Raw genomic sequence first — 22,144 nt, 5'->3', positions numbered from 1 at the left:
ATGGGGATTCCCATAGAGTGGTGCTCCCGTTCAGCCATAATTGAAGTGTGAACGTCTATGTTGGTTGGCCTCAGCATTCCATCCCATGTGTTGCAGTTCCAGGGAAACCCCGGCTTGTGATTAACCACACTCAAATGAATACTGCTCTCATTCAATGGCACCCCCCAGTGGACACATTTGGACCTCTTCAGGGCTATCGTCTAAAATTTGGCCGGAAAGATATGGAGCCACTCACTACTCTTGAGTTCTCTGAGAAGGAAGACCACTTTACTGCTACAGACATCCATAAAGGAGCATCCTATATCTTCAGGCTCTCAGCCAGAAACAAAGTGGGCTTTGGGGAAGAGATAGTGAAGGAGATTTCTGTTCCAGAAGAAGTCCCAACTGGATTCCCTCAAAACCTTCATTCAGAAGGCACCACTTCAACGTCCGTCCAGTTATCCTGGCAGCCACCTGTCCTGGCAGAGAGAAATGGCATTATCACCAAGTATACTCTTCTATATAGGGACATCAATATCCCTCTTCTTCCAATGGAGCAGCTTATTGTTCCAGCTGATACCACTATGACACTCAGTGGCTTAAAACCAGATACCACATATGATGTAAAAGTACGTGCTCACACGAGCAAAGGGCCCGGGCCATATAGTCCCAGTGTCCAGTTCAGGACACTTCCTGTGGATCAAGGTAGGATTTGTCTGCTTATGGCCTTCCTCCTTTAAAGGAATGTCAGTCTTTGGAAATCAGTATTTTGAAGCTATAAATAACTGATCGGACCATTCATGTTAATAGGTTCAGCAAAAGCAAAACAGGTAAAGTATGTAAAACTTATTATGTTTTGGATGCCTTAGATTTCAGTTATAGAATACCAAGCAAGTCTGGCTGCAGCACCCCAATGTTCTCAGGTAAGGAAAATACAACATAGTTGACTAAGTTGGAGAGAAAAGAGATCTTTATGAGAATGGGGTAATAAATGAATAGTGTGAACAGGTAGGCAAATCACACTTCTCTCTCCGATCAAAGCAGATAGCATCTAACTTAAACCTGATGGTCCATGGTGGAAAAGGACAGGTCATATGTTTTTAGGAGTAGTTTAAATACACTGTTTTTCCTTTTCCAGCAGTGTTTGCAAAAAATTTTCATGTCAAAGCAGTAATGAAGACTTCAGTGCTGTTGTCTTGGGAAATTCCAGAAAATTATAATTCTGCCATGCCTTTCAAAGTAAGTTTTTTTTCCTCATTTGTAAGATATAATTGTTGTAAACAGGGGGTGCAGTTCACCTGGGTAAGTTACTTGGGAAACATACACACCACTTTGATTCAGCCACAGACACTTTATTTTTTTCATTTTTGGCTTCCACTCAAAGGATGAGGCAGGAGGCACCTACGGGTGGCATTACTTGTCAGTCACCGTGTAGTTCCAGGATGAACGATTCACATCTAAGCTAGTTCTCTTGTTCTTCCACCAGAAAGTGAAATTTACATGGTTTCTACGTCTTTACAATACAGCATCTTGATATTTTAAAAATTTGTTCATTGGTCTGAATTCTTTGTAAGTTTTAAACTCTAATTTACAGTTGAGAGCTGTTGAGAGATATTAACAAGAACGCAAGTCTATGAAATATAAAGAATATAGAATAGAGAAACACTTTTGAAAGCAATAATATACTTAGGAACAGGAATAGAAATGTTTAGAAAAAAAGAGTGATGTGGATAATACATTTAAAATCTACAGTATTTCTGCCTATTTTCCATTAAGATTATATGCAACCAAGAGGTTAAATATCGAAAATATTGTACATTTCTTTGTGTATTTTTGATCAACTTGAAACTATTGTATAATTATGCACTGAGGACCAAAAGAAAACCTGATACAACCTCTAGAATGTATGAACACTTCCAGGCTTAGGAATTGTCCAAAATTAGAAGTGACCTGATATACATGTTCTATAAACAAGTGCACATGAGTTGAAAAAATCTGCGTTGCCTCTCTGAAAAGCAGATCTCCCTGACTGGTTGTATGTCTCTAGATTCTTTATGATGATGGGAAAATGGTGGAAGAAGTGGATGGCCGAGCTACACAGAAGTTAATTGTCAATCTAAAGCCTGAGAAATCATATTCATTTGTGCTGACAAATCGTGGAAACAGTGCTGGTGGGCTGCAACACAGGGTAACAGCAAAGACTGCACCAGATGTACTTCGTACGAAGCCTGCCTTCATTGGGAAGACCAATCTGGATGGCATGATCACTGTGCAACTGCCTGAAGTACCCGCCAATGAGAATATAAAGTAAGTTGACTGAGGGGCTGGGGCTGAAGGATAGAAATGTAAGGAAGTGAGAAAAGAAAACTCAACCAAGTTTTGTTGCACCATGTTCTCATGTTCATTGTAACACAGATTCTCATTAATTTAACATTGAATATTTTTAAATGTAACTTAGGAGAGATGGACATATAAAAAGGAGTTTGTGTTATAGAATACAGAATAAGGTGAATAGTTGAATAACTCTGGTGTTTGGCAAATGTTATTATAATAGTGAGGAAGTCTTAGCATGAAGCTGAAAGGAACTTTGTGAAATGAGATAGCATATGACACTATTGTTTTATATGTGTGCTGAAAGGAAACATTTAAAAAGTTAAAGTTCAGGGTGACATTGGAACAAAAAATGAAAGTTAAAAAATGCAAGTTTTCTGTTTTGGATGGAGCTGAATTGAAAAAAATAAGTAAATCTAGTCAATTAAGTGGTTACTTGGTTGTATATAGCTAGTTGATTGTAGCCAGTACATTTTATAACCAGTATAGCCAGCTAGTTGTAGCCAATAGCAGGAAAAAAATATATTGTCACTGCTGTCTATTAAGTATAAGTATTGAGGCTGACCCTGGAGTACAAAAGAAGATGTGATCTATGTCTTCAAAGAATTAGCATAGGCACACCTGGGTGGCTCATTTGGTTGAGTGACCAAATTGGGCTCAGGTCATGATCTCACAGTTCGTAGGTTTGAGCCCTGTGTCAAGTCCATGCTGACAGCTCAGACCCTGGAGACTGCTTCAGATTCTGTGCCTCCCTGTCTCTCTGTACCTATCCTGCTCATGCTCTATCTCTCTCTCAAAAATACATAAACATTAAAAATGATTTTTTTTGGGTCCACTTCTGAGTTCTCAATTCTGTTCCATTGGTCTATGTGTCTGTTTTTGTGCCAATACCATACTGTCTTGATGACGACAGCCTTGACGGAGGAACAAGGGGGAGANAAAAAAAAAAAAAAAAAAAAAAAAAAAAAAAAAAAAAAAAAAAAAAAAAATGATTTTTTTTAAAAAAACTAGCATGGGGGGGCGGGTAACAGAGTAACAGAAAGAAGCAATACATGCTAATGATAGAATTATACTCTATCTTAAGAGCAGCCAACCTAAAATGAAATGGGTCAAAGAAGTTTCTAATTTAATCTTTAAGGACAGGTAGGACACATACAAAAAAAATCGTAGAGAGCTTATACGCAAAGGCTCATTAGTGAAGGAAGCAAGTTATTTTGTAAGGCCTGGAGAAGAGAAGTAAAAGAGGAATACAAGAGCCAAGTTACACTCAGAAATTGGGACTATATCCTATAGACAATGGGAATTCATTAAAGCTTTTTTATGCAGGAGAATGGTGTGTACCGTTTTTTAAATACCCAAGTTCCCTTTCTTCATTTTAGGAAATGTGTGTTGAGTATCTGCTGCAAGGTAGAGTATTGCTCTGCCTACTTGCTTTCTCATTGCTTCTATCTCACATGATCATGTTTAGATGAAACTGGCTATGAATGATTTGAAGGTCAAGCAGAAGCGTTTATACATAGTGTATGGACCATTGGGATCTTCACATTTAGCAGCAATCTGGTGACATTATTGGGACAGTTCTTAGGGAAGGTGGCTCCTGAAGGCATATGTTGGGAGGACTGGAGCACTATAGAGAAAAGTGTTGGCTGCCATTGCATAGTTGGTTGATTCTAAGTAAATGACAAGAGTCTTAAATCAGATGGCGAATAGGGAAATAAGATGCAGAGAGCAGTAGTGTAGTATGAATTGGTAACCACTTTAATGAAGGATCAGTCAGAAGAAAATGCCATAGATGACATAGATGAGAGTTGAGCTTGGATGACAAAGTAAATGATGCCACCATTTAGCCTAAGGGATGAAAAATCAGGAAGAAATTGATGACTTCAATTTTGTGTATGTTTTATGTGAGGTACCAGTGAAATATCTAATTAAAGATGTGAGTTTAAAGAAATTGCTATGATTATAGATAGAATGTTGGAAAATTATCATGGAAAGAGACAGAATCACTAAGGCAGTGTGGTGAAGACATGAAGCAAAATGCTAAAGTAAAGGTGTCAGGATGAAAAGAGCAAGTAGAGGACAGAGTGGGATTTATTACAGAGTTAAATGGAGAACCAAGCCAAGGCAAGTTCTTAGCAAAAGAATTTTCAGGATATGTACCATCAAGAATTTCCAAGGGTCCAGAAAACTTGAAGAAGATGACTGAAAAAAATTCAGCTATTAAAAAGTATAGTTATAAACGAGAAGTTTTTAATGTAGAGCCTTGGTTTCAATTTAGGAAAGTCTAATAATTGGCTACTTTAGACTGAGCTAAAACCTAGTCTTCCAAACATAACTTTTTGTTCTTATTTTTTTGGTGAAATAATTAGAGGATTTCAATCAAATAGTGGTTGTTCCAAATGATTATGACTAAAATAAATTCACTGCTAAATAAGATCTCCTTTCTTTGTCCACCCTTCTTTTTCTATAATTCAGAAAACTGGATATGAGAATGGAATGTAAGTGTAATTTTTATCTCAACAAAATTGAATATGAAAGTGAGATTATATTTATCCATTTTTGTTTAAATAATCTGTGGATTTCTTTTTAAAATTTTTTTAATGTTTTTATTTATTTCTGAGAGAGAGAGACCACATGAGCAGGGGAGGGTCAGAAAGAGTGGGAGACACAGAATCAGAAGCAGGCTCCAGACTCTGAGCTGTCAGCACAGAGCCCAACTTGGGGCTTGAACCCATGAACCATGAGATCATGTCCTGAGCTGAAGCCGGACGCTTAACCAACTGAGCCATACAGGTGCCCCTGTGGATTTCTTTTTAATCTCCCATCCTAGTTCCAGGCAATGTTTCAGGGATATAGCAGAGATAATGCTGACTTTTTCACTGCTCTGACAAAACATAGTTAATTGAGGAATTTAGACAAGTAGAGTCCGTTGAAGTGGAGTTTTACTATACCAAAGATAAGATGGATCAGGGAGACCAAAGGAGGAGCTCCTAACCCCAGTAGCTCAGGGTGGGTTCCCAGAGAAAGTGACATTGAAACTGAAGCTTAAAGAATGACAAAAGCCTGGTCGGTCATGGGAGTGGGGTTGGGGAGATGCTGTTTCAGGCAAAAGATAACATATGTGATACCACAGAAACAAGAGAAAGACTGGCACTTCTCATCTGGCCAACTCTTTTTTTTAATTTCTATTAAAATGTTTAATTTTTTTATNAAACCACAAACTGTGAGATCATGACCTGAGCCGAAGTCAGACTCTTAACCAACTGAGCCACACAGGGCCCCTCATCTGTCTACCTCTTACCCATCCACTAAGACATTTCATGTGGCATCCAACAAATATGTATTCTATACATAGTGTATTGCCAATGCCAGGTCTGGAAAACAGAAACATGACTGAGACAATGGTGGCATAACAGATACCCTCCACACCAAAAAAAAAAAAAAAAAATCACATTAATATAATGGAGTAAGGATTGCCAGAGTTCCAGACCAAGTTGGGTGTCAGGGGAGACATCTAGAAAGAGCTGATATTTAATCTGAGTCATGATGGATGGGAAAGATTTAGAAAAGGTAAAATAGTTACAAACATGAAAGAACAGGGAAAAGATACAGAGTATAAACTTAATTCAAAAACGTGAACTGTCTATTCAAGGAAAGAGCAATTGAAAGATGAAAATAGTATAGTATAATTTGTAGTATTGTTATTAATTTGCAAGACTTTAAAAAAAAAAGTCTAGTGGCTGCTTACCAAATTGGCTTGCAAGATTGTATTAGACATTATCAGAAAATGGCATTTTAGTCTTTTGATGGTAGATCTTTGGTTCATTTTCCAACTTCTGAATGAGTTGAGAACATTGCAGAATATAGTCTATCTTTTACTGCTTTGCTTTACCTTGTTCAATTTTCACTTTGTTTTATTTGTATACTTCCTCCTCCTATATTTTAAATGGGAATTGGGGAAAACAGACAAAACTTTGGTAACACAGAGAAAAGACCATTATGATACATAAAAAGAAAGAAAATGATTTTGGGGTTGGGATGTGTTCTAGAAATGAATTAAAGATTCTCACAAATAGATTCTAGTCTCTCTGGAAAAAAGAGCAAAAGGCAAAGTAGATAAGTATGTGGGAAAAAGTGTCAGAAAAAAAAGAAATCAAGAACAAATCTTCTGTTAGCAAAACAAACAAAAAACAATGCTGAATAACCTATATAGATAGGACTTTTTAAAAGGATGGTAACACAAAGTTACCCATCCAGTCTTCATGTGGCACTGACCATTATTACAGGAAGCTGTGTGCCATGCTATGCCACTTACAGCTGTTGGCAGATTCAGAAATGAGAAAGGAATGTGGCTTGTGGTTCAATATGCCATGGGAGACATGAGAAGAGGAAACAGGATTGATACCAGAGCTGTGGGCTGGGTTTCTAACTTGCATTTCGGTGAATGTTATTTAGAAAATACTTCCCATTTTCTTTTCTAGTAAAATGCAGTTTTGGTGATTGAATGTCTATTTTATCTACAGAAACCATACTTTTCTCATTTCTGGCCAAGCTCATTGAGAAGTCTTGATCCCTACCCCCAGCTCCTCCCCCAGACACAAATCTATCTCTTGTAAATATAACACAATTGTGGCGCATTGCCCCTATATTCTTTCATGCTTGGTTTTTGCATAGAGAAGCAGGGAGCTCCCTCAGGGAAAGGCTATATTTCTTGTGAAATAGCCTTGTAGGTACTGCAGGTTCTGATACCAGGAATCTGGGGTGCTTCAACCTTGTATTTGGATAGATGTTTGGGGGCAGAATGCCAGTCAGAAAACCTAGCAACTTTATCATTCTCCTGAAGCAAGTTGTGACAAAGGGAACATCCCTGATTTTATAAAGGAAGTTCTGGGTGGTAAGGATAAATGTACTACATGGATTGCACTAAGAGATAAGCTGCCAGAAGTTATCCAATGTTAGTTAATTTCATAGTAGTCATTTTATATTTATGAAAAACTAAAACAAATAAGAGCATTTTATGGAATTTTAAATGTCTTTGGTCTTACTAAATTGGCTTTCAGGTTGGCCTACTCTTACTTCTTCTTTTTTCTTCTTTTATAGTTTATTGTCAAGTTGGTTTCCATATAACACCCAGTGCTCATCCCACCAAGTGCCCTCCTACATGCCCATCACCCCCTTCCCCTCTCCCCAACACGCCCTCAGCCCTCAGTTTGTTCTCAGCATTCAAGAGTCTCTCAGGATTTGCCTCCCTCCCTCTCTGCTATTTTGCCCCTTCTTCCACTTCGCCCTCCATTAACTTCCTCCTAATCCACCTGTACGTGCAAACATATGGTATTTATCCTTCTATGCCTGACTTATTTTGCTCAGCATAACACTCTCTACTTCCATCCATGTTCGTACAAATGACCAGATTTCTTTCTTTCTCATTGCCATGGAGTATTCCATTGTATAAATATACCACATCTTCTTGATCCATTCATCGGTTGATGGACACTTAGCTTCTTTCTATGTTTTGGCTATTGTTGAGAGTGCTGCTATGAACATTGAGGTACATGTGCCCCTATGCCTCACCACTCCTGTATCCCTTGGGTAAATTCCTAGTAGTGCATCTGCGGGGTCATAGGGGAGTTCTATTGTTAATTTTTTGAGGAACCTCCATATTATTTTCCAGAGAGGTTGCACCAGATTACATTCCCACCAACAGTGTAGGAGGGTGCCCGTTTCTCCACATCCTTGCCAGCATCTATAGTCTCCTGATTTGTTCATTTTAGCCACTCTGATCAGCGTGAGGTGGTATCTCAGTGTGGTTTTGATTTGTATTCCCCTGATGATGAGGGACGCTGAGCATCGTTTCATGTGTCTGTTGGCCATCTGGATGTCTTCTTTGGAGAAGTGTCTATTCATATCTTCTGCCCATTTCTTCACTGGATTATTTGTTTTTCAGGTGTGGAGTTTGATGAGTTCCTTACAGATACTGGATACTAGCCCTTTATCTGATATGTCATTTGCAACTATCTTTTCCCATTCTGTCAGTTGCCTATTAGTTTTATGGATTGTTTCCTTTGCCATGCAGAAGCTTTTTTATCTTGATGAGGTCCCAGGAGTTCATTTTTGCTCTTGATTCCCTTGCCTTTGGGGATGTGTCAAGTAAGAAATTGCTGTGGTTGAGGGCAAGAAGGTTGTTTTCTGCTTTGTCCTCTAGGGTTTTGATGGTTTCCTGTCTCACATTCAGGTCCTTTATCCATTTTGAGTTTATTTTTGTGTACGGTATGAGAAAATGATCTAGTTTCATTCTTCTGCATGTTGCTGTCCAGTTCTCCCAGCACCATCTGTTAAAGAGACTGTCTTTTGTCCATTGAATACTCTTTCCCGCTTTGTCAAAGATTAGTTGGCCATACATTTGTGGGTCCAATTCTGAGTTCTGTATTCTATTCCATTGGTCTCTGTGCCTGTTTTTGTGCCAATACCATACTATCTTGATGATGACAGCTTTGTAGTAGCGGCTAAAGTCCAGGATGGTGATGCCTCCTGTTTTGGTTTTCTTCTTCAATATTACTTGGGCTATTCGGGGTCTTTTATGGCATGCTCATGAGTTGGAAGAATAAATACTGTTAAAATGTCATTACTACCCAAAGCAATCTACACATTCAGTGCAATCCCAATCAAAATTGCACCAACATTCTTCTCAAAACTAGAACAAACTATCCTAAAATTTGTATGGAACTACTTTTTCTTCTTTTAAAGAAGATATTTTTGGAACCATGGTTTATAAAGTTGCTTCATAGAATGTGTGTACCATTACTAGTTTAATGTATTAATATTATCATCTGTTTAATGTTTAATGATAAATAATTCATTACATGGTCGTCAACTGCAGTGGTAAAGACATAAATGTGTATAGTGCTTTACGGTTTACCAAAGACATTTGAATGTTTTCTTTAAGTCACAAAATCCTGTGAGGTAGTTATTCTCCCCATTTACAGGTGAGTAAAGTCAGGTTTAGGGATACTAAATGGCCTGGCCACAATCATAAAGTTTATACTAAGAATAGTTATAAAAGTGACAAGGGCTTGCTAGTTGCTGTGTAAAGGCACTACACACATTAACCAGTGGAGTCTTCACAAGAATTCTGCTTATCATTTTATACCTGCGGAAGTTATGAGGTTGACTAACTTGCCATGGCCACACAAGAGCAGAACCAGCGAGGAAGATTTGAACCCAGACAGTCTGGCTCCAAGCCCACATGTTGAACCATGCCCATAGAATTTATTGCTCAGACCAGGGCATTTTTTCCCCTAGGGCAATTGATAAACAATTAAGAACTCAAGGAAAAATCAGAATGGACAGAACTGCCCCAGACACAAAGCTTAGAACCAGTAATAATTAGGCACATGTGTCTGGTCATTGATAATGGAAGTGTATGTTATGGATAATAAAATGAGTAGTTTGCCATGACAATTCAGATGAAAGGTAAAGGGAGAGGCTTCCCAGAGTCCAGCATTATCATTCCCCATTTTACAAAAAAGGAAAATGAGGCTCAAGGTAATTAAGGAACTTAACTTGTCTGACAACTAGCTAAAATGATTGAAAACCTTAATTTAAACATAGAGCCTGGAAAGATCATTCAACCTGCTTCCGTTTTCCTATAATAAATTTATTTGATTTAAACAATATATACCTGGGGCACCTGGGTGGCTCAGTCAGTTAAGCATCAAACTTCAGCTCAGGACATGATCTCATAGTTCGTGGGTTCGAGCTCCGCATCGGGCTCTGTGCTGACAGCTAGCTTAGAGCCTGGAGCCTGTTTCAGATTCTGTATCTACCTCTCCTTCTCTGACCCTCCCCTGTTCACACACTCTCTCTCTCTCTCTCTCTCTCTTTCTCAGAAATAAGTAAAAATGTAAACCGTATATACCCAAATAACCATGGCAAACTATACATATACATACACGCACACATACAGACACAAACACACACACATATGATTATGCAAGGAATGACATTCATCATTAAATTCTGAGACAGATTTTGACCTCCTGGTTAAATAATGAGTTTGAGAATGCTAATATATTCTGCTAATACAAAAAGCCTGGCTGAATTTGAAGTGGGACCACCACAAAGAACAGAGCTTGCCTTCCCAAATAATTATATGGAGCTGAGCCCCTTGGTGATAACATATTAAATAAAATTAGTAAAACTTTACTTAATATAATTAAAATTCTGAAGGTTAGATTTAACTTATCTAATTAAAGCTAATATACTGGGAAAACACAGCTTACTTTATAAGTAGTCAGGGCATTTGCAGATATATTGATTCTGAAGTTATTTATTTTTCTACTAGTTTAATAGTTAAAGTCTATGTAAAAAAAAAATGTGTTTTGAGCTTAAAGCTCCAAGCTTGACTTAAATAGACAAATCATAGTATAAACTTTAATTTTATCCATATAGAAGAAGCTGATCTATTTCCAAAAAAATTTTTTTTCCATTTCAAGCAAGTTCTTTCAGTTCATAAGATTTGGTTGATTTGAATTTGCAGGGTCATCTTAGCTCCCCATTTCACTTTTCCTATCTGAATCATCTTTTTCCCTCTTATTATCCAGGGAAATTAGAATGAAGATCACTACTACATTGGTAAAGAAAAAAACTTTTGCAATAAAGAACTGTTTTCTATAAACAGTATTTGGCCATGTCATCGCTGGTTTGGAGAAAGAAAATGCTGGACTGAGATTGAGAGTAGGAAGTTCCAGTTTTATTTTTAAGCGTATTTATTTATTGAGAGAGAGAGAAAGAGAGAGAGAGCAGTGAGGCAGAGAGAGAGGGAGGGAGAGAATTCCAAGCTTGACATGGAGCTTGACCTTATAAACCATGAAATCATGGCCTGAGCTGAGTCCAGAGTCAGATATTTAACCAACTGAGCACCCAGGCAACCTGAGAGTTGGAAGTTCTAATGGAAGAGAAGGGCTCCAAATGTTTGTGACTGCCTGGTTTAGGGACATATAAGCTCCCAAGAACCACCTATTCCACCCACTTACAATTTTCAGTGGCAAAAAAAAAAAAAAAAAAAAAATTAGTGATAAAATGGCAAAGATGAAAACCATTCCAGGGAGGTTATATGTACAGTTGCTTTAGCAATACATTTCTAAATATACAGGTCTTAAATAGTATAAGAAAATTATAGACTAAAAATGGCCCATTGAGACCATACAATAGGGTAACTGATCTAATCAGAGAGAGGTCAGAAAAGGTTTTCATTAGAAATTAAAAAAGTAAGTTGCTCTTTGAAGAAGTAGAGGAGTTAACTTTGGACTTGTGGAAGTGACAGAAGGTTCTAGGCAGATCCATCTGCCTAGATCAATGATCAAGAATGACCAAGGGGTGACGACAGGATAGACCAAGTTAAATTCAAGAAACTAAAAGCCCATCAGGGTATAACTCAGAGGGTGTGGAGAGCCAGATTTAGGCAAGATTCTGCTGAGTCTTATAATAATGTGTGGCCTTTATCCCAAGCGCAATGATAATTCATTGGGATGTTTTTAAAATGGTAGTGGTATAATCGTTGTATGTTGCAAAGTGTAAGTTTCAGAGTCTGGACTACAGAGTGTTATATTGAAAGAAGAGAGATGGTCAGGAGACCAAGATAGCAATCCTGGCATGAGACACTGATAAGAGGCTGGAATGGTGGCTGCAGAGATAGGAAGAAGTAAATGGACTACAAATAGAGTATAGAAGTAATGGGGTTGGGTGGCGTATTGGATATGAGAGAGGGAAAGAGTTAAAGCAAATTGTCAATGATAACACCTAGGGTTATAGCAAATGGCCTGTGATACAATGGTGGAAGATTTATTTTAGAGAGATCCTCTGTTTTTTTTTTAATTTTTTTAATTTTTTTAAGTTTTGTAATGCTTATTTCTAAAAGAGAGAGAGAGAGAGAGAGAACGAGCATGCAGGGGAGGGGCAGAGAGACACACACACACAGAATCCGGTGCAGGCTCAAGGCTCAGAGCTGTCAGCACAGAGCCTGATGTGGGACTCAAACCCACAAACCATGAGATCATGACCTGAGCCAAAGTCAGATACTTAACCAACTGAGCCACTCAGGCACACACTCCCCTGTTTTGTTTTAACCACAGTAAATTTGAGGTAGTTTTGTGATGTTGAAATGGAGACATGGAGTTGAAATTGGATAAACCTGTGGAGTCAGAGGACCATTCTGGGATGAAGATAAGAATCTGCAGATAATTTGCACCTAGGTCATAACTGATGTGCTGAGATAGAATGAGAAATGTAGGAAGAAGGAGTAAAGAAAAATCCTTGACCAGATCTTGAGAGATTCCATTACTTAATAGCTGGGTAGTGGATAATAAATTCTGTTTAGGAAATAAGGTTAATATGGTGAGAGATGTAAGCAGAAAAGCAGGAGAATTGGATACAGAGAAATGGCTGAGAATGTTTCATGGAGGGTCTTATTAACATTTTCAGATTCTGCTAAGAGATTCCCTAGGACAAAAGTCAAAAACTCTCCATTTGATACAGTACTACCAAGGTCACTGAGGACCCTGGCTTGGACAATGAAATAGACTAATGAGGCAGAAGCTAGTATACAGTTGGCTACAGAGTGAGTGGGAGACAAGGTAATGGAGAACACAGGTCTCCTCAGAATTTGTGTAGTGAGGGTATGACAGAGTGAGAGAGTTGACTAGAGTGGGATGTGGTTGGAAGCTAATAGAATCCAAAGGGGAGGGAGAAGTTGGTACATGAGAGATAAGAGGTACAATGTATAGTCAACTTCCTAAGGGACTGGATGATGGGAACCAATTCAAGAAAGTGATTGGCCTTAACAAATGGAGCCACCCCCTCTACTGTGCCCAAAGGACAGATTATGGTTTATGTTCAGATGCGGGTAGCCTTGCAGTTCAGTATATTGAAGATGAGAGAATTTTAGTCTGAATGCTTATAGTTTCTCTTTACTTAGATATAAGTCATCTTCTGGGGGATGGGGGGAGGAGGTAAGGATGTCGAAGTTTTGAGGCCAAGGGAGAAAGTTTAAAAACCTTGTACAAAATGGAAGGATGAGGCCATTAGAGGGGTTTGGGTGGAATGGCTAGGCAGCATTGAAAGCCTGAGTTTGCTGAATATGAATTTATGGAATCATTCTCCCCATGCATTATTTCTCAAGCTTATGCTATTCCTTGTGTTCAGGCATAAAGAAAGGCAATTGTAGATTTTAGCTAATGTAGAGTGGAAGAAACAGGATCTAGAAAAAGAGTCAAAGGTCTTAGAGCACTGGGTGGTGCATGGGCCAGCCCTCTGGCAATTGAAATCGCCCAAGATGATGACAGAACATGGGAGAGAAGAAAGACCCTGGTGGCAGGGTGACAGAGGTTAAGAGAAAGAGAGAGAGGAAAGAAAGAGAATTCTGAAGAGTTTTGTAAATGGCAAAAATCAGTGAGAAAAGAGAATAATATAGCTGAAATATATGAGCTTCAAAAAAAGAGGCACTTGTCTTTTTGCTTGCTTTTATTGTTAGCGAAAGAGTGGAGGGGGAAAATGCCTGTAATAAGCACCAGTGAGCCAGGAGGGAAACCCTAGGCCCTACATCTGAGGTTCAAGGGTGGAAGAGGGGCATGAATAAACAGCCACCACATGAGAAGCCTGTGAGGGTAGCAGGATTGTCAGGGGAAAACCAGGTTTCAGGAAAGGCAAAGACATATGGGTGTTTATAAAGCCATGTTTGCAGAGAACACAGCTGAAATGCGTAGATTTAGTCCTAAGCAACACTTTCTTATAATATGGAGTTCCAAATTCCCTAGGTCACATTTCTTTCAATGAGTAAGAGCTGCTTTGAAGCCGCTCCACCTTGACTGCTCTAGATGAATGCCTTGGACATCAGGAGACAGAAAAGGCCATGCATATACAGCCACAGTGTTAATTATTTGCTATGGGGGAGGCTGTTCAATTCTTATCCCAGCTCCAAGTTAAACACTTAGTTGGGGAATACTGCAGAAGAAAAGGGCAGATTATTTTTTCCTGTACAAGAAGAGCAATTCAAGTATGAAAGCAGGATAACAATTAATAGAATTCATCATCTTAACCTTGATTTACAATATTCTAAATGACGACAGTGGGAGCTCTCTGATAAGGTGTAAGTATCGTTACTTTAGGTGAAGAGAAGCTGTCCTGACTTAGTAAAACTGGTAGTGAAAAGCAAGAGGCTCCCTGACGAGTGAGTTTATCAAGTACATCTGCAGTGTTATTCTGCATGCTCACTTGCAGCCCCTGTCATTCTTCTCCAGGCTCATTTAACATGATGGACTTGTTTGGCAAATCCTTCAGGTGGTGGGAGGATAGGTAGGGGAGGAAGCTTACTCTGGATCATAAAGTACAAGATACTGGCCTTTTTCATACACTCCAGCTCTTCCTTCTCCCCCCCCCCCAAATCATCATGATTATTGGTAGGAGAGAAAATGATTGGCTAGGTGATGTGATTCTGGGAGACTACTGATGAGTTGCTGAGAGCACCATAGTTGTCTGATGTGACCTGAATTCTTGATTGGGGAGAGAAAAAAAAATGTTTAACAAGTTCTTTAACTTGCATCTCAGGGAATTGTCACTGACTCCTATCGAATAACATCGTTCAGATGCATCTCTCCTACCATGATGGTCTGTACTAACAATTGTAGCTTGCATCAGCTTGGTGCCATTATCACACATTGGGCTCTCCTTTTTCAGAGAATTCAGGGATGTTAAATGATCAGCCCAAGATCACACAGCAAATTAGTGACAGAGCTTAAATTCTGGGCCAGATATGTTTCTAGATGCCATATTCTTCACCAAAACACTCTAAAATAGCACTGTTCAATATTATGAAAGGCACACCAGAAATTTTAAATCTTATATAGCAAAAAGTACAAAGAAATGGGTAAAATTAAATTTAATATCATTTTATTTTACCTACCATACCCAGAATATTATCATTTAACATATGGTCACTATTAACAATTTATTGTTGTGATATTTTGCATTTATTTTTCATACTAAGTCTTCAAAATACAGTGTCTTTAACACTTTGAACACATTTCAGCTGAGACTACCCACATTTCGGGTGCTCGATAGCCACAAAGGGCTAGTGGCCCCCCTGTTGGATAGTGCAGCTCTAGCCTGTGTTTATGGAAACAGAGTTCTTTATCACCAGCTTTTACTGAGTTTAAGGCAGGTTTTGTTTGATACAAGTAGAAAGAGGCCTTCCTAAGTGTACTGTTGGTCTCTGTAATATAATGTAAGCCAAAGTCCCTAGTGCCTATCCTGCAGTGCCTTTCTCTGTGTGACAGTCTTCTCTTCTAGAAGTGTGTGTGTAGGGGCACCTGGGTGGCTCATTCGGGTAAGCATCCAACTCTCGGTTTTGGCTCAGGTCATGATCTCACAGTACAGATCTCTATACTGACAGTGACTGCTTAGGATTCTCTCTCTCTGTCTTTCTCTCTGTCTGTCTCTCTGTCTGTCTCTCTCTCTCTCTCTCTCTCTCTCTCTCTCCTTCTCCACTGTTTGTGTGCTCTCTTTCTCTCTCTCAAAATAAATAAACTTTAAAATATAAGAAATAAAAATAAATAAAAGTATGTGTATGTGTATGTTCATTTTCACAATAAATCTCCACAAAATAATGGAGTCCTTAAAAAGTACTTTATAATACAAAGTAAATGAAAGAAAGAAAGAGCCAGACTGTTGCCAAGGCTAAGATATATATAGGTTTGGGGCACCTGGGTGCCTCAGTGGGTTAAGCGTCTGACTTCGGCTCAGGTCATGATCTCACAGTTCGTGAGTTCAAGCCCCACGTAGGGTTCTGTGTTGACAGCTCAGAGCCTGGAGCCTGCTTAGGATTCTGTCTCCCTCTCNAGTTAAAAAACAACTTTTCAGGGGCGCCTGGGTGGCTTAGTCGGTTAAGCGTCCGACTTTCGCTTAGGTCATGATCTTGCGGTTCGTGGGTTCGAGCCCCGCGTCGGGCTCTGTGCTGACTGCCAGCTCAGAGCCTGGAGCCTGTTTCAGTCTGTGACTCCCTCTCTCTATGACCCTCCCCTGCTCACGCTGTCTCTCTCTCTCTCTCTCTCCTAGAAATAAATAAAAACATTTTTAAAAAAAACTTTTCAAATAGCCCATATCTATTTCTTAACAGATACCTTTATATGTTACTTAAATTGTGGTTGACTATTCTTAATGTGAGTACTCGGTTACTTTTGTCCTTTGAGATCTATTTTGAGGGACCTCAGGTAGTGATTGTCTGCAAATTCTTCAGTATTTACCATAACATTTGCGATTTGATGGGTAGAAAATAATTACATCCTTATATAACTGTTATGAAATTATGGGTCATTCTTATGCTTTTAATTCCGTAGCCGAATAAAAAATATTTGAAGCTTGTATAAACAAAATCATCGTCATCATCATCTAGGCGTTTGTATGAATTAAAAGTAATTTTTATTATACATTTTGTTTTTTAAAAATTATCTTCTAAATTGTAGATGTCATAGAAAATACTTGGTTCAGCAGCTTACGATGCTGGATTTCAGTCTATCAGCCTTGCATGTGTCCAGCACCAGGGTCCTAACAGTTTCTGCTCTGTTTATGATACCTAATAAAGAGCAGTCAACCATGGTGATATTACCATACAAGATCATTGAAGTCACGCATAAATGTCTACCCATGTTGTTTTTAAAATTGAACAAACAGGTGGTTATTTCTCATTGATGGACAAGTCTCTCCATATCCATAATTTGCCTTCATTCTCAATCACTGGTGTGTGGAAGATTTAAGGACATATCCATTTTCTTTTCCCTTTGAACTAACCTTATTTTTTTTTTGTCCATTCTTGTGTAGAGGGTACTACATAATAATTGTGCCTTTGAAGAAATCTCGTGGGAAATTTATCAAGCCATGGGAGAGTCCAGATGAAATGGAATTAGATGAGGTAACTATGCATTTGTTGGTTGTGTCTTTCATTACTTATTTAACTTATCAAACATCCTCTTCCTCTATATGGAAGCAAGTCTAATCCAGGTGCTGACTTTTGTATGGCTGGCTGGTCAGCTGGTTGCCTGGATGATGGAGTGCTATGGGCCTGACAACCTCCAGGGATCCCAAGAAAGAACTTTTTGCTTTAATTAAAAGACATTTAGCTGTAATAAAACTTACAACCTGTCTAATCTTTGTTGGCTTTAATATTTTGCCCTCTGCCCCTTGTAAAACATCATGCAAGGTGTGAAAGGTAAAGTGAATTGTCAGCAAAGACTTAATCATCATTGTTATGAATTCCAAGGTCTGCTTCATTAGTGCAGTGATAGCTGAAGCTATTATGAATGCTAAATTGCAATATGTACCAGAGTTCAACATTTGACCTACTATGCATTCTAGACTGCTTTCTCACAGAATTATGCTGATTAGCATATGTTTGCCTTATTCTATATTCTGTAGGGTTTCAGAGTCCAAAATGCATTTAACTACAGGGGCACACAAAACACATCACAAAATTTTGAGCCACGCAAGAAATATAGAACAAAAAAAACAGAACAAACACTAAATAGTATGATTTTAATTTCTGAAATCTTACAACAACAATAGATAGATTTTAATTAGTGCTCTTTTTGCAACAAGAACATTTGTTTTTGGTTTTTTGTTTTTTTCTTTTGGAAATTATTACATACCTAATATTACATAATTCTTTTTAGACGGGAAAACTGTGATCAGAAGTGGTAAGCCATATTTGCAGAAAGCCAAGCAAGTTAATGACTGCAATTCAGTCAAATAAAGGAAAGACTGCTATTTTAACATGACGTGGGTTTGAATCACTTCAGAAGGCAAATTAAAAGGCCTCCACTTGGGGACATAATGAGACTTTCATTTGTTGGGTTTATTTACAGTAGAGGCCACATCTTTACCCCAACCTGTTATTTCCAAGGTATTTTCTCTACCTTGAATTAGTGCAAATAGAGCAAGAGAAAACAGAAATTCCTTAGCTGCATTACAGGGAAGTGATGTATTTTATGTATGTCTGTACTGAGGAGGCTGTGACCTGATAAAGGCTGTTAGCTTCTTTTGGCAGACATATGTCCTCTCTAAACATGTGGTTCATCATCACCTACTTCATTTATCTGAATTAAACTTGATCAAGTTCTAAGGGGAGATGAGTTCAAGGTTAGGACTATGCTTTTATGTCACTATTTAATGATTAGATAGCATTGAAGGGGTGTAAAATGAGTTACCATTTCAATAATGTCAAGTAATTTACATTATAAATTTTTTTATGTTGGAAAGGAAGGAACAAAATTGTTTTTCTGTGTTAGAGAATATGCAAAATGTCAGTTGGTATTTTCTAAACATTTTGAAGCAAGGCATGTTTTTACTTGCAACTATCCGTCAATCTGGAGATTATTATTACTATATTGTTATTCCTTATTATTTTAATCATCTCTCTAATAAATTACTGAATTCAATTGGAACTGGATTTAAAATACAGAGGTAACTTGTAGAATCTATGAACCTATCTTCCTGTTTAAAAAAATAAAAGTTATCAAGGAATTAAGATCCAATCCAAAAATGATGTCCAATACTTTTAAATAATAAGCTTTCCTTAGAAGTAAAACCATTTGCTAGTAATAGGAAGCTGATTCTCTTTTATAGCCAGGTTTTAACCTCCAAAATGCACAGCAATGCTAATGGATTAAAGTATAGAGCTATATGACATTGAACTTTCCTGCAATTAAATTCTATGGGTCTGTGCTGCTGATTCCCATAACAAAGGGTCATTTTAATCATCCCACAAGTTGTGGTGCATTAATCTATATAATAGTTTGATAAAGAACATTTATTAATTCAAAATTTTGGGGTCAGGATGGGTTGTTTCCCACTTTTCTTACTGATATAATTGAGACCACATTGTAGAATTAATGGTGGAGGAAATAAGATATGCATTGACTGGAAAATGAAAATTATTTCTGATAAAAAACTAAAGCCCTTGATATGTCTTCCAGAATTACCTCCAATACATTTTGTAACTATTCTGTAGGGGAACAAATGAAAGTAGGCTATGGCCTCACTTTATGCTTACTCATCCAGTTTCTGATCCCTACAGACATTCCCCCCCACCCATCATGGATAATAAAAGCATTGTTGTAATTTTATCTATAGCTTGGTACTGCCAGCTTTGACAAAGCAGTGTTCCTCTCTTAAATGTATTTGACCAAGTGATTTTTTAAGAAAGGCCTATAATTCAAATCATTGAAACTGTATCATCGAATAGAATGGTGGCCTAAGGGGATTTCCACATGTATGCCTCACATCTAGGCCCATAAAAAATGGAAAGAGACTTCCTAAACAGACTCTCAATATTATCTTCTGAGCTCCTTTATCCTTTGTCTGGGGATAATCTCCACATAATAAATTCATGTAGTGGAACTTCTGTTGTCAAGGTCAGACTGGGCAGAGCAGACATTGATAGGCAAACTGAATTTTGGACAGAATGACTCATAAAATATTGGTTATATTTAATTCAGGGCAGGACTTATATCATAAGCTTTTCATTGCATTGTACTTCAAAGGCTTGCTTCTAAATAATGTAGTCATTTGTGGTTGTAACTTCAACATACTGGATAACTTTGGTGTCATCTGAGTACACTTGACCAATTTAAAGCATAACACAGGAAGCGTCCTGCAGAGAGTAGAGCAACCTACAGGGGCAGAGTTGATATTCCATGTTTGACCTTAATGAATGGCTGCATTGGATCTAAGGAGCACCAAAAACCCAAATATTTTATACTAAAGTGCTCTTTATAAGTCTTCTTAAAAAAACTCAGCAAAAGGTGCTCAAGGGGATGACAGTGATATGGATGAATTATGACAGTTTCATACCTCTGAAATATGAATAAAATAAAGGTAGGGTTTGATCAGTGAAGTGGAAGAGGGGACACAGTCACATAAACACTGATGGTAAATGTTTCTGATTAACCAGCTTCAAAAATCTGTTCATCTCATCTGCAGTACATTTGTCCTTCTTAAAGTAATAGTCCATCATTTGCTGCATATCAATAATAACCTTCTTAATATTATACTCTTCCAGTATACTATTAAATATCTGGCATTAAAATTTTTTTTTAAATAACATGTTAAGAGAATCCAGGAAAAGGTAACTAAGTACATATTCATCTCCATTAAGAGCAGATTCACAAAAGTTACATACATTGAAGTAAAGACTGAGTTAAAACAATTTAGGTTATCAATTTAGCTTAATTGTTGCATTTGTGTTTTCTTGATACTGTGAAACCATTAAGGGAACAAAACTATAGTTGAAAAGAATCCTTTACATGTAATTTCATTTTATTTCACCAGTCAATCCAATTACATATTACCACTTTCTATTATGCCTCAGTTTCCTCATTTATAAAATGGGGATATGATAGTAACCTGCTTTATAAAGTTTATTATAAGGAACAAATGAGCTAATAAATATTTAGGCTTCTGAGAACAGTGCTTGGCACCAAGTAAGTACTTAATAAATATTAGCCATCATTGTCATTAGCATTATTATAAGTAAACCTAAAATTGACAACAGGATTGAAAGATAGTGCTGTTTCTGACCTTGTTTTATTACTACTTCATTGGCACATAATTGATCCACCCATCTGAACTTATCATCAGAGAGTCCAAATTTGCCCAACAGGTGACACCCAGTCTATTGTGGTTTTCATAAAAGAGCTTACATATCATGTAATTTTAATTGTATCAATGAGTTCAAATCTAAAGAAACTATTAGCACATAATAAATTAAAAAATAGCTTTGGCACAGATTATCTATATAACCAAGAGAGTTTTCACATTTTTATGTCACATATTGATCAGCTGAGCACATTTACAACTCTTACATAGGGCACTGTCAGGTCTCTAACCTAAGGATTTGATGTTTGCCATGTGTGGAGTCTGCCACCATTATTATCACAGAAGCCTGGCCTTGATAGTGACAGGGTCTCCTTTTGCTAAGCAGATATCACTACTTTGGTTTTTTTCTCTATCATTTCCATTTATAAAAACAAGAGTAGCAAATATTTTTGCCATAATGTTTCCATTAGTACCTTGATTTTATTTATGAAGCTGAAGACAAGTTTCATTCCAAAAAGGCATCACAGACTGCTGTAAACAATTTTCCCCATTAAGCCCTGTGAAATACCAATATTTAATGGAAAAAGACAAAGTTAACTTTGATATCACTTGTCAAAAAGTCATAAAATATCATTAACATGATTTTCTAATAAAAGGGTAAATGCAAAATATAAATATCAAAACATAATTTCTCCTTTTTTTTCTTTTAAAGATACATGAAAGATTTTTGTGTGCATGTGTGTGTTTGTTTCTTCAGGGTAACACTAAATTTAATGTTTATCTATCCTGCCTATATCATCTGGGAGGATAATTCAACCTCCCCAGAGAGCTATCAGCCCCAGAAAAGATAATGTCATGATAAATGTGAGGAATTGTAACTGAAATACACATTCAAGAAGTCATCAAGCCATAAATTGTTAAATGAGTGATAATGTGTATTTAATATACATCAGTTAAAACTTGGTCATCGGATTCTGTTTCCCATGATTTAAGGGAATTTGTATCATATAAATGTTCTCATTTCTGAGATGATACTAACCTCTCCAAAAATTGATCATATTTGAGGGCTTTATCTGAGGTTACTATTTGTTTAATAAATAACAATAATATAGCCTGTTAATAAAGCCTGTATAACAGGCTTTTTTCTTTTTTTTTTTTTTTTTTTTATTACAAACTTATTTTCTTTTAGTTGTTT

At 37.4% G+C, this 22,144-nt stretch overlaps 1 protein-coding gene across 1 annotated transcript in view; it reads left to right on the top strand.

Moving 5' to 3' along the window:
• PTPRD (protein tyrosine phosphatase receptor type D) overlaps positions 1 to 22,144 on the top strand; it is a 413,276-nt gene that overhangs the window by 245,433 nt on the left and 145,699 nt on the right. The window contains exons 16-19 of the mRNA XM_077748273.1: positions 97 to 684; positions 1,118 to 1,218; positions 2,027 to 2,286; positions 17,179 to 17,269. Coding sequence (XP_077604399.1) covers positions 97 to 684; positions 1,118 to 1,218; positions 2,027 to 2,286; positions 17,179 to 17,269 — 1,040 coding nt within the window. The remainder of the gene's footprint in view (positions 1 to 96; positions 685 to 1,117; positions 1,219 to 2,026; positions 2,287 to 17,178; positions 17,270 to 22,144) is intronic.

Source organism: Crocuta crocuta, unplaced genomic scaffold, assembly GCF_008692635.1.
Source record: "Crocuta crocuta isolate KB4526 unplaced genomic scaffold, BGI_CrCroc_1.0 scaffold199, whole genome shotgun sequence".
Lineage (NCBI taxonomy): Eukaryota > Metazoa > Chordata > Mammalia > Carnivora > Hyaenidae > Crocuta > Crocuta crocuta.
Note: the sequence above shows the minus strand (reverse complement) of the source record. Positions and strands in the feature narration are given on the sequence as shown.